The sequence below is a fragment of the Dama dama genome, chromosome 30, assembly GCF_033118175.1.
Source record: "Dama dama isolate Ldn47 chromosome 30, ASM3311817v1, whole genome shotgun sequence".
NCBI lineage: Eukaryota > Metazoa > Chordata > Mammalia > Artiodactyla > Cervidae > Dama > Dama dama.
In genome coordinates, this window is record NC_083710.1 from 88,368,480 (window position 1) to 88,382,885 (window position 14,406).

General features: G+C 61.4%; 1 protein-coding gene across 1 annotated transcript; it reads left to right on the top strand.

Annotated features, from left to right (window-relative positions):
- The first annotated feature begins 3,320 nt into the window (after positions 1-3,320).
- Positions 3,321-13,059, top strand: TEX29 (testis expressed 29). The gene is made up of 5 exons (XM_061133293.1): positions 3,321-3,378; positions 4,639-4,749; positions 11,249-11,318; positions 12,048-12,211; positions 13,019-13,059. The coding sequence occupies exons 1-5, from the start codon at positions 3,321-3,323 to the stop codon at positions 13,057-13,059; spliced, it is 444 nt and encodes a 147-aa protein (XP_060989276.1).
- The last annotated feature ends 1,347 nt before the right edge of the window (positions 13,060-14,406 follow it).

The window sequence follows — 14,406 nt, forward strand, 5'->3', positions numbered from 1 at the left end:
TTCTGACGGCAGAGCCTCATCTCAGGGTCCTGAGGCCTGAAGTCTGGAGCCCACGTGTCGGCGGCCTGTCCCTCTGGAGGCCCTGGCGGGGGTCCCCTTCCAGCCCCCGTGGTGGCACGATCCAGGGTCTCGGGCTCAGCCTCTGTTGGCGCGTGTCCATCTGTCCGCCCTGTGCCCTCCACCCTGTGGTTGTGTTGCCTCTCCTCGGAGGGACACCTGTCACATTGGGTTAGATCTCAAACTGATGGCGTCTGCAAAGGCCCAGCTTCAGTCAGGATCACGTGCACGGGTACTTGGGTTCAGGACTGGAACAGCCTTTCTGGGAAATACCGTTCCACCTGTCCTGGGGGGATGTGGACTCAGCTCCAGCGCTGGCCCGTCCCCCCGCTGGCCTGGGGCACCTGCCCTCGCAGAGGCCACCTGTGTGTGGCTCTAGGTTCCCAGCTAACCACCCTCCCCTCCCTGGCACTGACCGAGGAGGGGGTCATGGGAAGGTCTCGGAGGAGCATCTTCTGTTTGAGAAAAGCCAGGGAGGCTCCCACAATTCCCATGGGAAGGCCTCTCGGTCCAGGACAGACTGGGTCTTCTCCTCGGCTAAAATCACGTCACAAGGGAAAGGGCTTGGCCAATAACAGGAGATGCCGGCCCAGGCCCCCGTGAGCTCCCCATGGTCCCCTGCAGGCCGGGCCTGGCCGGTCAGGAAAGGGGGCAATAGACCCTGGGGTCCCTGGGCAGAGGGGGAGATGGTCCGTCTGCTCCTTTTGGGTCCTGCCAGCACTGTGGTGACCCGGGCGCCCCGCCCCACCCGCCTGAGCCAACACTTGGGCCCTGCCCGGGGAGTCTGTCCCAAGCGCCCTCACCTCCCCGGCTTCCCTGCGCTGACCCAGCCCCTGCACGGCAGCACGTGACCTTTCCCACTGCTCCCCGGGAAGCTGGTCCATCGATGAACTTGAACCTGCTGCACGGTGGTGTGAAGTCAGTTCCCAGGAGGGGGCCTGGCTGCCGACACTCCTGGCGGCAACGTGAACTGGAGCGGCTGCTCTGGGGACAGTCTGGCTGCTCCTCGGAAGCTGAGCCAGGAGCCACTGCCTGACCCAGGGAGGCCGTGGCCAGGCTGTGTCCGAGGGAGGTGGGAACCCACGTGTACATGAAACCTGTACGTGGACGTCCACAGCGGCGTTACACATAGCGGCTGAAGAAGTGGGACAGCCCAGACGTCCATCAGCGGACAGACGGATCAGCAGACGTCTGCCACGTGGGCAGCTGTCCTGGAGCCGTGAAGGGGGGCGGTCTGGCACCCCCGCCCCCTGGATGCATCCTGAACGCGGCAGGTGGGAGACACCAGACCCAAGCCCACGTGTTGTGAGATTTCATGGATAGGACGTGTCCAGAAGCGAATTCAGGCTTGGGGTGGATTAGAGATCCCTCTGAGGGGTGGGGTGTCTGCTCACGGTGCTGGGGGTCTCCCTGGGCTGATGGCATGCTGTGGACCCTGGATCATACAGTCCAGATGGCTGAGCTATACACAGTGGACGGCAGCGCAGCCCCGGGCGCCGCTGGACAGAGGGGACTGCCTGGCCCCAGGCGCTGCCGGACACCCCGCCTGACCCTCTGAGCCCCTGGACGTGGGCTCGTTACTGGGCACCCAGCACGGGCCAGTCACGTGCCTGTGTGTATCATCACCTTGCTTTCAGGTGAGGAAACCAGGGTGAGAGAGGCTGGGTCATGTGGGCGGGGTGGGGGGCGGTGGGGGGGGGAGCAAAGCGGCTTCTCAGGGGAGGGGCGGCCCGCAAGTTTGGTGCTCCGCCAGGCGCTGGTCAAGGTGGCCCCGCCCCAGAGGCCCTAAGCCGGCCCCAGCCGACCGTCTGCGTGCTCCCCTCCCCGGGGCTCCCTGCTCCTCGTCACAACCGGCCCTGACCTCCAGTGACCCCAGCTTCCTTGGACTTGGCACCTGCTCCCCGCGGGCCATGGCTCCCAGCATGAGCCCCTGTCCACCCTCGGCCTGCCTTCCTGCTCCCTCCTGTCCTCACCCGCTGGGCCAGAGCGACTCTGTCCCCTCCGTCCCCTCCTCCCCTGGACACTGACATCCCCTCCCACACCCCCGTCCCCACACACCGAGGCCGCTCCATCCAGGGCTGCCTGCAGCCTCACGGGGACTGCAGCCCCGGCAGGAGGGCACCTGTGCTGGCCTGTCCACTCGGAGCCCAGGGCCCGCCCCTCCAGCCTGGTTTCCCCTCCCGCCAAGTCCAGTCGGGCTGCCAGTCACCAACGGTAATTAAAACAACAGGAAACACGTTTGGTCACAGCCCTCCTTTAATTTTCTCTCGGGTGATCGTGTTATCCCAGGCTGACGCTTGCCTGCTGACTGTCCTTCAGGACGACGCTGTAAAGAGAGCGCTCACTCTCTGCCCTGCACAGACCCTGTTCTGTCGCCTGACTTCGCGTAGTGTGAAGGCTGAAGCCCCCGCGGTGACCTGCTCGCCGGCTCCCGCTTGGTCTCCCGCCTCTCCCTGCCTGCCGTCCTTGGACTGCAAGGAGATGCAACCAGTCCATCCTGAAGGAGATCAGTCCTGGGTGTTCATTGGAAGGACCGATGCTGAAGCTGAAACTCCAATACTTCGGCCACCTCATGCGAAGAGTTGACTCATTGGAAAAGACCCTGATGCTGGGAAAGATTGAAGGCAGGAGAAGAGGACGACAGAGGATGGGATGGTTGGGTGGCATCACCAACTCAACGGACATGAGTTTGAGTAAACTCCGAGAGTTGGTGATGGGCAGGGAGGCCTGGCGTGCTGCAGTCCCTGGGGTCGCAAACAGCCGGACACGACTGAGCGGCTGAACTGAACTGAACTGCGTGCCGTCCACAGGCAAGCCGGGTCCTCCAGGGCTCTCAGCTTCACCAGGCCTGCCTCACCCCAGGGCCTCGGGGCCTCGGCCTTGCGGGACCCAGTTCTGCAGAGACTGGCTGGGCAGCAAGGTGGGCGTCGCGCAGGCAGGAGCTGGGGGCGGGGTCCGCAGGCTGCTTCCGGTCCGCAGGCCTCTGTGTGACGTCACGGGGCCTGTGTGACGTCACAGCCGGCGGGCGGGCCTGCCCTGGCCGGGAGCCGTGGCGGGTGGGGCGCTGGCCGGTCCCTCGCTTGGTCCGAGCGCTGTTGTGCACGTGAGGCGCGTGGCCGCGGCTCGGCCGGGACATGCCTGCCAGGTGGGGCCGGGCCCCCGCCGGCCGCCCCCGTCCCCGCGCCGGCCGCGCCGGGGGCCCCGCGCTGACCCGCTCTCTCCCCAGGTCCCCGTGACCCCGCGGTCCTCCTTCAGCTGCTACGATGAGATATGCGCCTGAGTTCAAGAAGTCCCCCTCGCACCTCCTGAAGAAGTTCGCAGGTGACTGGCCAGGCTGCAGGGGCGGCGGGCGTCCCCGACGACGGGGGACACGCGGACGGCGAGGGGCCCTGAGGGCCGGGCCTTTGCAACCCTGCCCGCGCCTCCCCGCTCTCTCTCCATCGAGTGACCCGTCCAGGGGCCCCTCGGAGGACTCGCCCCAGCGAGCCCAGGGACCCGGGAACCCGGACTCAGCGCCGAGAGGGCGGGGTGCTCCTGAGCCGGAGGGCGGGCCTAGGTGGGGCCAGAGAGGCTCCCAAGGCAGGAAGGCCGCAGCGCCGGTGGGCCCGGGGCCCCATCCCCGAGCCCTCACTTCACCGCCGTGGAGACTGGGCATAAAGGAGACCCCTAAGATGGCTTACAGGTGGTTTCCCAGGGATGTCCCGAGGGGGCTTCTCCCCGCAGGAGGCTCTCTGCCTGGGACCCGGGTACCCTGATACCCTCCTGCACCTAGGCTGTCCGGGGATCCTGTCCCCCCAAGTCTGTCTGGGAGCCTGCCGTCCCATCTGTCTGGGGAGCCGGCCCCCCAACCCGGGTCTGTCTGGGGAGGCTGACCCTCACCCTCCCCCTGTCCCCCCATCTGTCTGGGGAACCTGACCCCCACCTTCTGTCTGGGGAGCCTGCCCCCACCCCAGATCTTTCTGGGGAGCCTGCCCTCCCCTGTCTGTCTGGGGAGCCCTGGCGCAGGCCTGCAGGACATGAACGGCTCTTACATCCGAGGCACACGTCGTGTTCTGGACTCATTCTAAGCCTGGGTTTCACCTCTGGGAACCAGGATGCAGGCCTCCCGACTGCCCGAGCCAGACAGGCAGAGGGCAGGGAGGGGACCAGTGGGGCGGCTGCGGCCCCTGAGGGCCCCGCCCACCCATGCAGCCCACAGACCCGGGCCCTGAGCTGTCCTCCATGGACTTCTGAATTCTGAAATGACCCACGGCGTCATCGTTTTCACGCACCCTTTGCTTAAACGTGCCTTGGTAACACTTCCTGCCCCAGCCCCCGGGCGCCCACGGTGTCAGACCTCCGTTTCCCGGTCTCTCTATGGAGCACGGAGCCTGGCGAGCTCTTGCTGAGATGCGTTAGTTGCTTGGTCACCGGAGGACCCTGCGTTATCCTGTGTAATTAACTTGACACGAATTCGTTTAGAAATCGCATCTTTCCAGTGGGACTCTCAGAGTGAGGTCTGTGTGACGCACCTAGTCACACTCCTCCGAGTCGGCGGGGCCGCGGCCGCGGGGTGACACCCTCCGTGTGTCTGCCTTGCAGTGTGCGACATCCCTCTGTACGACATATGTGACTACAACGTCAGCCGGGATCGCTGCAAGGAGCTCGGCTGCTGCTTCTACAAAGGCATCTGCTACGAGAAGGCCCTGCCCAGTGAGTACGCGGCTGGGCGGCCGGGCCGGCAGAGCCCCGTGGGCCTGGGACGGCTCCCCTCACCCGGGTCCCCCATGTTGGATGGGCCTCCTTCCACGTCCTCTGCCACGTCGCCCTGCTCGGGGTGGCCCGGAAAAGAGGGCTTGGAGGGGCTGGTTGTGGGCCTTCTGCTGCCAGGGGACGTTCACTGCCCAGCGGGCCTACGCGCTATTGGAGAGGCTTCTTTGAGCTCCGTCCATCCTAGGGGCGTAGAAGGCTGAGCTGGCGCTGCCAGGTCCGCAGAAAGAGCCGGCTCGGGCTGGAGCCCTTGCACCGTGCGCAAGGATGCCCCAACTCTGCAGGGGCCGCTGTCAGGGGTTGGAATAAGATGTCAACCCGGCACTGAGTTCTGCTTCCCATCCTGAGCCTGGGGTCGGGGTAGGACTGGCAGGGACACCGGGAGGGCGGGGGCTCGAGTCGCGGAGTGGCCACACCCCCAGGTCAGGCAGCACAGGGGCACCCAGGGAAGCAGAACTCAGGGGCGGCCTGAAGCGGGGAGGGGGGTGGGGAGGAGGAGGCGAGCCACAACGCCTGGCCCACAAGGGCCACTCCGACAGTGCTTCCTTGATTTCCTGCCTCTGGGCTCATCTGGATTAGTGTCTCCAAGCCCTCAAGCTCCACTTGGTCGTAGATGCATTTTCCTGGCCCGTATGCCTCCCTTTTGGAAACCGGCAAGAGGGCTTGAGGACGTTGGGGAGGGGCGCATGGTCTCGGGAACGGGCAGTCTGCAGGAGGCCTCACCGGACGCAGGAAAGAGCCCCTGGCGCTGGCCGCGGACACTCAACAGCTGGGATGCTTTGGGAAATGTGTCCTGGGCCCCCGTCCCTGCCCCCACCCCACCCTCACCCCCCAGGGGGCATGCTGCGTGCTGTGGCCCTCCAAGTCTCCTCTGTGGCCTCAGGGGTCTCAGCCCCCCACCCCCAAGACCTGCCTTCTCGTTCCTGGAGCTGGGAAGTCAGACACACTGCCCTGGGGGGCAGCTGATCCCACTCAAAACATCACTCCAGTGACTTCAAGAAAGTTATGTTCTGGGCAAAACAGTTCAAGAAGCTAAAGCATTGGCGAGATCTGGATTCAGCCAAATGGGGAGCAGTGCCTTCCCTTGGGGTGAAGATTTGGTATTTAGGGGAAAAGAGGAGTCAGTTTGGCTCAAAAAGAGGCAGAAAAGAGGCTGTACATTTGGGACACTCCATTGGAAAAGACCCTGATGCTGGGAAAGATTGAAGGAGGGAGGAGAAGGGGGCGACAGAGGCTGAGATGGTTGGATGGCATCACCGACGTGATGGACATGAATGAGCTTGAGTAAGCTCCGGGAGTTGGTGATGGATGGGAGGCCTGGTGTGCTGCAGTCCATGGGGCCGCATGGAGTTGGACACGGCTGGGCGGCTGAACTGCAGCAGTGGCGTCCCCCAGATCTCTGAGGTTGATCTTTCTCTCTGACACTCGGATGGCACGCTCTCGGTGGCCTTGGCTTTGGCTTTGCTGATTCTTGTCTTTTGTGGCTCAAATCCACCAGTTTGCTCCTCTGGTGAGGCTTTCATTTCCAGGATTATACTTTCAACTTCAGAATTTCTACTTGGTTCCTTTTTTAATGAAATCATTTCTATCTTTTTATTGGTGAGATATTGTTCTCATGCTCTGTTCTTCAGATATGGCTTCCTTTAGTTCTATGAACCTGTTTACAATGAAGTCTCTGCCCAGTCAGTCTAATATCTGGGCTTCCGGAGGGACCATTTCTATTGATGGCCTTTCACATATCATGTACATGGCCGTATTTTCTTGTTTCTTTGCATGCGTCATATCTTTTTGTTGTTGTTGAAAACCAGACATTTAAATTATGTGATGTGCAACCCTGAAAACCAGCTTCTCCTGCCTGCTAAACCTCTCGCCGTGGCGGGGTCATTGTCTAACGATGACTTTTCTGGGTGATTCTGTAGCGTCTCTTCTTCGCAGTGTGTGCTCACTGAAGGCTCTGCTTGGTCAGCCTCGCGGTCAGCTAGTGTCTGGACAGACACCTCCACAGACGCCCGGAAATAATCATCTCCCGGTCTCTGCCAAGGGCCCTGTGTGTGGGCTGGGACCCAGCGTCAGCCAGGTGTCCCCAGCTCTGCCTTAGTCTCCACTTCCTGCTTTCACGGAACCTGAAGGTCAGCCAGCAGGGTGAGCCTGGGACCGCCTCTGCCCTCCTAGGGATGCTCCGTGCCTTCCATGGGCTGTGTCATGGCTCTCCACGTCTCCCTGGCGACGGTCACTCCCCAGGCTTTCTGCCTTCCACGGGCTGTGTCACGGCTCTCCACATCTTCCTGATGACGATCACTCCCCAGGGTTTCCCGAGAAGCTGTCTGATCAGCCTGTTGTTTGCCCCGAGCTGCTCTTGGCCCCTTCAGCCGTTGTGATTCCAACAATCGCCTCTGATTGTTTCCAGCCGACTGTAATTTGCTGCTTTTTGCATTTTTCATCCTTTTGTTTTCATTTTGCAGTTTTAATGGTTGGACACATCTCACTATTTAGAGAGCAGCCAGTCTAGTTCACTTCATCTCCATCATGGAGTTTTTCTTCCTAGAAGACTTTGGTGTCCTAAGCACATATGCAGCTTAGTTTTTCTGAGACATTTACTGTGGGAAGCTCCTAAGAGCAGGAAACTTTAACATCCAAAGGGTAGTGGGTTTGCCCTTCAATCTTCCACATATAAAGATGCAAAAGACGTTAAATTCCCAGGTAAAGTCACAGGACAGGTTACTGCCGTTGTTTTTCAGCCACTCAGTCCTGTCTGACTCTTTGCGACCCCATGGACTGCAGCACGCCAGGCTTCCTTGTCCTTCACCAACTCCCAGAGCTTGCTCAAACTCATGTCTGTTGAGTTGGTGATGCCATCCAACCATCTCAGTCTCTGCTGTCCCCTTCTCCTCCCGCCTTCAATCTTTCCCAGCATCAATCAGGTCATAGTTTTGGCTGTTAATCATCCCTGTTTGCTCACATCCTAATGAAATGGAGCCCAGAGAGCATAAAGCAGTAACATGGACCATTCAAGGGAGAGTGCAGCCAGTGAAAACAGAAACTCAAGCTGATGCTTTTTCTTCTTTCGTCTGTTCCGTCCCTGAGCATCTTCTCCTCAGAGTTTCGTGGTGGGAGCTGGCCATTTGTAACTGTTTGTGTTTCAGACATCATGTGAATTAGTGCCATCACTTTATGCCTATCGCTTATTTGAAAAATAAGCCTTATTCTTTTTAGCACCTAAATTATTAGTGTCCCTAAGGAACCTAGAAAAGAACAGAAACCCAGGAATTTTCTGTCCTTGAAGAGGGCTCATTGTTCCACAAGTGGGCATGTCATTTTTTGCCTGGAGGCGAGGATTGAGCCTTTTTCCATCCTTTCAGTTATAACACACGAGTCGTGTGGGCTGGGTCTTTTCTTCCGACTCCTCTCGCGTTTGTGAGCGTGGCCCGTCCGTGGGCAGAGTCTGGGCAGTGAGCCCTGCACTGGGCTCTCACTGTGCCCTCGGCATTTTTCGTTTCTTTGACATTTTCTCGTTCAAGACGGCGCACAAACCTTTGTGCTGTAAGTTGTAGTGCTCCATGACAGCGTATTATGAGTTCTTTGTGCTCATAATTCCATGTTATGAAAACCTTTCACCAACTTCTTAAATTGGCTGGTTTGAAGTGCACTTTGTGTTATGGCATAATCTGTATTATTAAGAACATGAACTTGGGGAATTAGCATTAGATCTTTGAGAAGAAATGGGAATTCAGAGAGAATGACTTGCTTTCAGTCTTCAGTCTTGAGTTTAGGGTACACTATTTAACCTGTCATTTTTTTCCCCTAAGTGTTTGACTTCAGTTTCTTTGTGGGACTTGCTGAGACAATTTCAAAACTTTTGTTCAACTATCTGGGGGAGGCTTTGCCAAGATATTCTTTCAATTGCTGCTGTTTCTGAGTGATCAATCATAATATGTGTTATATGATAAATTGTACATATTGCTTGCCGCTAATAGATGCTGGCTAGAGATTGTGCAGAGAGAATCACTGAGATTCAGTCTCTGCCTTCAGGAGCTCGACCTCAAGAAAGAAAAGTACTTGCACACGTCAAGATATAGAAGATATAACCGACAATTGAAAACTAAATCACTGTCTAAATCTGTGTGTCTCTCTAACAGGGATCCACTTACATTTAGATTCTGAATTTCTTTCATAAACCAGGGCACAAATAGATTCTGAATTTCTTTCACGAGATGGGACGCAAATCACAGTAAGGAGTAGCCGCTGCTTGGAATGCAGGGATGTGTGGGCTGCCTGCTCCTAGCTGGGTGACGGTGGCTCAGTCGCTAGGTCGTGTCCGACTCTTTTGTGACCCCGCGGACTGCAGCCCGCCAGGCTCCTCTGTCCCCGGGATTCTCCAGGCAAGAACACCGGAGTGTGTGTTGCCATTCCCTTCTCCAGGGGATCTTTCTGACCCAGGGGTTGAACCTGGGTCTCCCGCACGGCAGGAGGATTCTTTACCATCTGAGCCACCGGGGGCTTCCTCTTGTCACTGACCCAATTCACTCAGACTTGGTTTCCATTCCATTCGCTCAACACTGTTTAAAGCGCATTGATGCACCAAGGTCTAGGAACTGCCCTGTATTAGTTACCTATCACCAGGTGATACATTTCCCAAGCTTACTGGCTTTATCAGCAACTCAGAGGCTTGGCTGGCTGGCTTGGGCTCAGGTGGCTCAGGAGACCGCAGTCAAGATTGCGGGAGGCGGTGGTTGTCTGTGGCCAGCCCGGGGCTGGACGGGCTGCTCCGAGGCTCCCACTTCGCTGCGGGTCAGCCCTGCGTGCGCATAGACGTCTGCTTCATGTCACAGGTCGGCTCGCAGCTGTGAGACGCTCTTCCCCGGGGCCAGCGGCTGGAGCGCGAGCGTGGCCACAGCCGCGGTGACCCTGACCTTTGAGGTCGCGTCCCCCTGCAGTGCCCGGTTCAGAGGTCACTGCGGGAGCGTCCACACCGCTGCGTTCATACCAGGGGGTGAGAAACACTGGAGCAGGGTATCACAGTCCTGGAGGCGAGGAGGTGAGCCCAGGTGAACGCCTTTCCATGGCCAAGGCGTCGGGGACAGAAAGAAGCCAGCTGCCAGGATGCACCTCCAGCAAGAAGCTCCCAGCCAGTCATGGTCACGGGGCTGCGGCTGCCCCTGAGCACCGTATCCGCCCCCTGCCTGTGAATGCGCTCGTGAGAGCCGGCCGGATGCTCAGCCCCTGCTTGCCGAGCTGCGTGGCGTCACTCCCTTCCGTTTCCTGACGGGAGCCCCACATCCGGGACCCCGTGGCCCCAGGGACCCACCAGTGAGGACGCCTGATGATGCTGCCCCTGGGTCAGGGGCAGACGGCTCAGAGGGAGGAGGAAGCAAGGGGACTGAAGAGGTCACGTCACAAGTCGGGTCGGCATTCGCCAGCTGGCCGCTCCCTCGCTTTGAGAAAGTGGGAAAGACAGTCGGCGCGGAGGCCCGCGGAGCTCGCGGATGGGCCAGCCGGGGGTCAGGGCTCGAGCGCCTCGTGTGGGGCACCATGCAGGCCCGCCGGCCCGCCTCGCTGCTTTACATCCTGGCCTGAGCCTCACGAGGAGAGCGGGGGGACAGAACTGGGGGGTGGTCCGAGTACCTCCATGGAGCGGTGCCCACGCAGAGCTCCTGGGCCCAGGGGACGCGGGTCCTGTCCTTCAGTCGCCCGAGTCCCGAACCGGCTGGCAGACGGAGGCCCAGCGTCAGTTCGTAGGGAAGGCTGGCCCCTGGCCCCACGTGTGAGCCTGGGCACCACGAGGTACCCCGAGGTGGAGGACCCCCACCCCGGAAGGCCTGGGGGTCGCCCAGCTGCCCCCTGTCTCTCGTTCCCAGGAGTGGGGAAGGGCTGAGAATTCACACCCGTGAGGGGTGCTCCTGCACCGGGACACTCGGGGGGCGTGGCTGCCCTGAGTCACCTTGAGAGGCGCTGGGCCTTCTTTTGGGGGCTTGTCCAGAGAAGGTGGGACCTGCCGGGCGCAGCGGCCGCCCCTTGCGGATAAAGGAGCACTCGGTTCACGAAAGTTGCAGTCAGACCTGTGGAATTTATCACCTGAAAACGCCTCCTAATGTCTTGGGACAACTGACCTGTGTATTGAGGGGCCATTTCCAGGGAGGCCAGGGCAGGGGGCGGCCCAGGTCCCAGGAGGCTGGGTGCTGCTGACTCTGGGACAGATGGACAGAGTGTCTGGACAGATGGACGGCCCTCCCCATCACTGTCCTCAGGGGACGGTCCTTGGGGGGGCCCCCCGCTCGGGTCCATGGCCGCGTTTCTGGGGGAGGAAGGTGCAGAGGCCGGAGCCCGGGGCTGAGCCAGGCGGGGGGTGTGGAGGGCAGGCAGGCGGGGGCTGTGGCCACCGCGGGGAGGCAGGTGGCTCTGAGGAAACGCTGGCCCGCAGTGACGCCCAGGAACTGTTTTCCAGCTTACGTGCAGGTGTTCTCTGCTCTGATCGTGATCATCGCCGGAGCCTTTGTCATCACCATCATTTACAGGTCAGCGCTTTCCTTCCCTGAACCTCACTGTGGGCCCGAGGGGACAGGAGCAGGGTGCTGTGGGCGGGCGGACCCCGTCTTGCTGCAGTGTGGGCGACGAGGAGGGCCGTCTGCGGGCACGAGCCGGTCAGGGTGCGCGCGTTCCTGCCCAGCACCCTCGGGGCCGACACCACCCTGGCTCCTGGCGTCTCAGCCTCATGGCCAGCGGGCGCTGGTCTGCAGGCCGCCAAGCCCCACCCAGTGGCTCATCCCTCGGCCTGCAGCGGTCGTGTGCTCAGGCCCGAATCTGGGTGCGTGTTAGTGGTCAGGACACGGCTGCCAGGCCCTGCAGCTGCCTGCAGTCCACAGGCAGCGCCGGGCTGCAGCCTGCACTCGGGGCCCCGGCCCCTGTCCTGTGAACGGAAGCCGGTGAGGCTGCTTGAACCACTCTGTCCAACGGTGAGGAAAGAGCCTGTTCCTCCTCCAAGTGGAGCCGGGTGGCACCTCTGTGGCCCTGCCTGGCCGTGACCGTGGGCCACGCACATGCGGCCCGCTCCCTGGTGTTTGTGGGAGCCCGGGCGCCATGCGCCCGGTGAGTCTGGAGCTCCTGTGAAAACAAAGCTGAGGTGACAGAGCGTTTCTCCTTCAAACCCGCTGGCAGGGTCGTGAACACTGTGATGCTGCGGGTGCGTCCTGGTGGAAGGCCGGGCGGCCCCTGGGGGTCCCCATCCTTCTCTCTCTGCCCGTCAGAGTCATCCAGGAGAGCAGGAGAGGAAAGGAAGTCCCCACGGAGGCGCCTCTTTCAGCCAAGTCCAGCGTCCAGGTGGAGACGCAGCCGCCCAGCAGCGTGGGGGCGGGCTCGCAGGCCCCGAGCATGGAGGCCCCGCAGTCCCAGGAGAGTGGCGGGGAGGACGGTAAGGCGGCGGGCCGGCCAGCTTCATTGCTGCCGAGAGCGGCTCTGCTGGAGACCCTCGGCCTCCACCCGGGCCCCTGCGTGCGGCACTGGCCTGCTAGTCTGGACAGAAGCGCCATCTGTCTTCTCTGACCCGGAGGGTGGGCTTCCAAAGTGGGCTCTGCCCATGGCACGTTGGCACGGCTTCTGTCCACAGCGTTCCTCCCTTTCCTGCCCCCACCTGTGCCCCCAGCTCCAGGTCTGGGCAGGTGGTAGGTGGGGGGCGCAGGGCGGTGGGCTGAGCTCCCTCGGGCACTGGCTGGAAGCCGGCGGGCTCAGAGCGTCGCCGCCTCCTGCAGCGCCTGCTGTCCGGGATGCGTCCCACCCACGCTGGTTCCCAGGAAGCCTCTTGGCCTCGCAGGCGGGTGGCTTTGGCCGGAGCCCCCGGCAGGTTCAAGGAGGCGCGACCACGGTGACCAGCTGTCCTGGGCCGCAGGTGGTGGGAGCCAGCGTCAGGCTCTCACCATCCCAAGGGGCAGTGAGCGGCCTGCCTGGCTGTCCTCTGGGACCTGGACACGGCCCCAGGGGGCCTGCAGGCCTGGCGCCCGCCTCCTGCGGGGGTGCTACCTGGGGGACTGCAGAGTCTCCGGCCCCAGGACTCAGCGGACAGACCCCGGTGCAGGGGGGTGGGCAGAGACCCAGCCGCCAAACGCGTTTCTGAGTGAATCGCGTCCCTGCAGCTGCATCCACAGGCCCTGGAGGGTCTCCCCCTGGGGTGGCCGAGAGTCCCACTCAAAACCCACTTCTCTCTGTTTTATCTTAAATCCAGCGAGTCTGTTAGTGACAGAGGAGGAGGAAACAGAGGACTGAGGCGCGGGGCAGAGGCTGGGTGACGACGGGAGGAAAAGTCTGACCGCGGTGGGGCGGCCGGGGAGCGGCCGTCGAAATATTTTGTGGAGTGACCACCCGGTGAGAGGAAATAAAGGTATTTTGAAATGCTTGTGCTCCGTGTTGGGTCCCGAAAGCTTGTTTTCCTGCCTCAGGAGGGAGCAGCCCCTGAGCTGAGACCGGGCCCCAGGAGCTTGCGTTCTCGACGCTTGGCTTGTTCCGACCCGGACCAGGCAGTCCCCGGTGCGGCTCACCCCACCCAGGGTGGGCTGCAGGCTCGGTACGGGGGTCACTCAGACCGCAGGGAGGTCAGGCCCGGCCCATTTTACGTGTCAGCTTGAGGGGCCACTGGGTGTTGGGAGGCGGTCATATGTTATTCTGGATGTTTCTGGACGAGGTTGCTGGGTGGGGGGGCGGACTGAGGGGACCACAGTCCCTCCCTAGTGAGGGCGAGGGTGAAAGTGTCTCTCAGTCGCGTCCAACTCTTTGCATCCCGGCGGACTGCTCCTCTGTCCGTGGGATTCTCCGGGCCAGAATACTGGAGTGGTGCCATTCCCTTCTCCAGGGCATCTTCCCGATTCAGGGATATGACCCGGGTCTCCCACATGGTGGGCAGATTCTTTCCCTGGGTGGGCCTCGGCAGTCCATCCTGAACAGAAGGAAGAAGGAATAGGCTGACCCTCCCGTCAAGGGAATTCCTCGTGCCTGCCCTGACGACCTTTGATCCGAGAAATTATCTTTCTCCTGCTTTGGAGTTGAGCTGAGATGGCTCCATCCCTGGTCTTGGGCCTGACGGACGCAGCCTGGGGCAGGCAGCACAGACCCTGGTTTTGGGCCTGATGGACGCAGCCTCGGGTGGGCAGCACAGAGTCTGCTGGGCCAGGGCTGCCTGCCGTCTCGGGACATGTCGGCCCCCAGTTCCTGTGAGTCGGTCAGTCGGTCGGTCTCCGGCTGATTCTGTTCCTCTGGGGAACCTGACCAGGACCCACCCAGGCAGCAGAGAGCTTGGCCTCAGCCCAGAGAGAGACCTGGGAGGTCCCTCCTGAGCCGTGGAGTGTCCCAAGTACAGGCATGTCTTGTGACGGGGCGGGGGGCAGGTCACACGCACACGGTGACTCGGGTGGGGGACTGGCCGCAGAGAGACCGGCCTGACCCCTGGGGGGACAGAGGGCTGGGGATCGGGTGGCGACTCAGCCACGCCTGCCACGAAGCCACCGCACACACTGGCAGGCTGCAGCTGAGCCCAGCGCCCCGGGCAGGGATCCCATTGGCGGGGCGGGGGGTGACGTGTCCTGAGGACAGGGCTGTGCTGCTGTGGATGCGTGGACG

Coding starts and splice junctions, on each gene's coding strand:
- TEX29 (XM_061133293.1), top strand. CDS start 3,321: ATGAGATATGCGCCTGAGTTCAAGAAGTCCCCCTCGCACCTCCTGAAG. Junction 11,319..12,047: donor GTCATCACCATCATTTACAG/GTCAGCGCTTTC, acceptor TCTGCCCGTCAG/AGTCATCCAGGAGAGCAGGA. Junction 12,212..13,018: donor GGAGAGTGGCGGGGAGGACG/GTAAGGCGGCGG, acceptor TCTTAAATCCAG/CGAGTCTGTTAGTGACAGAG.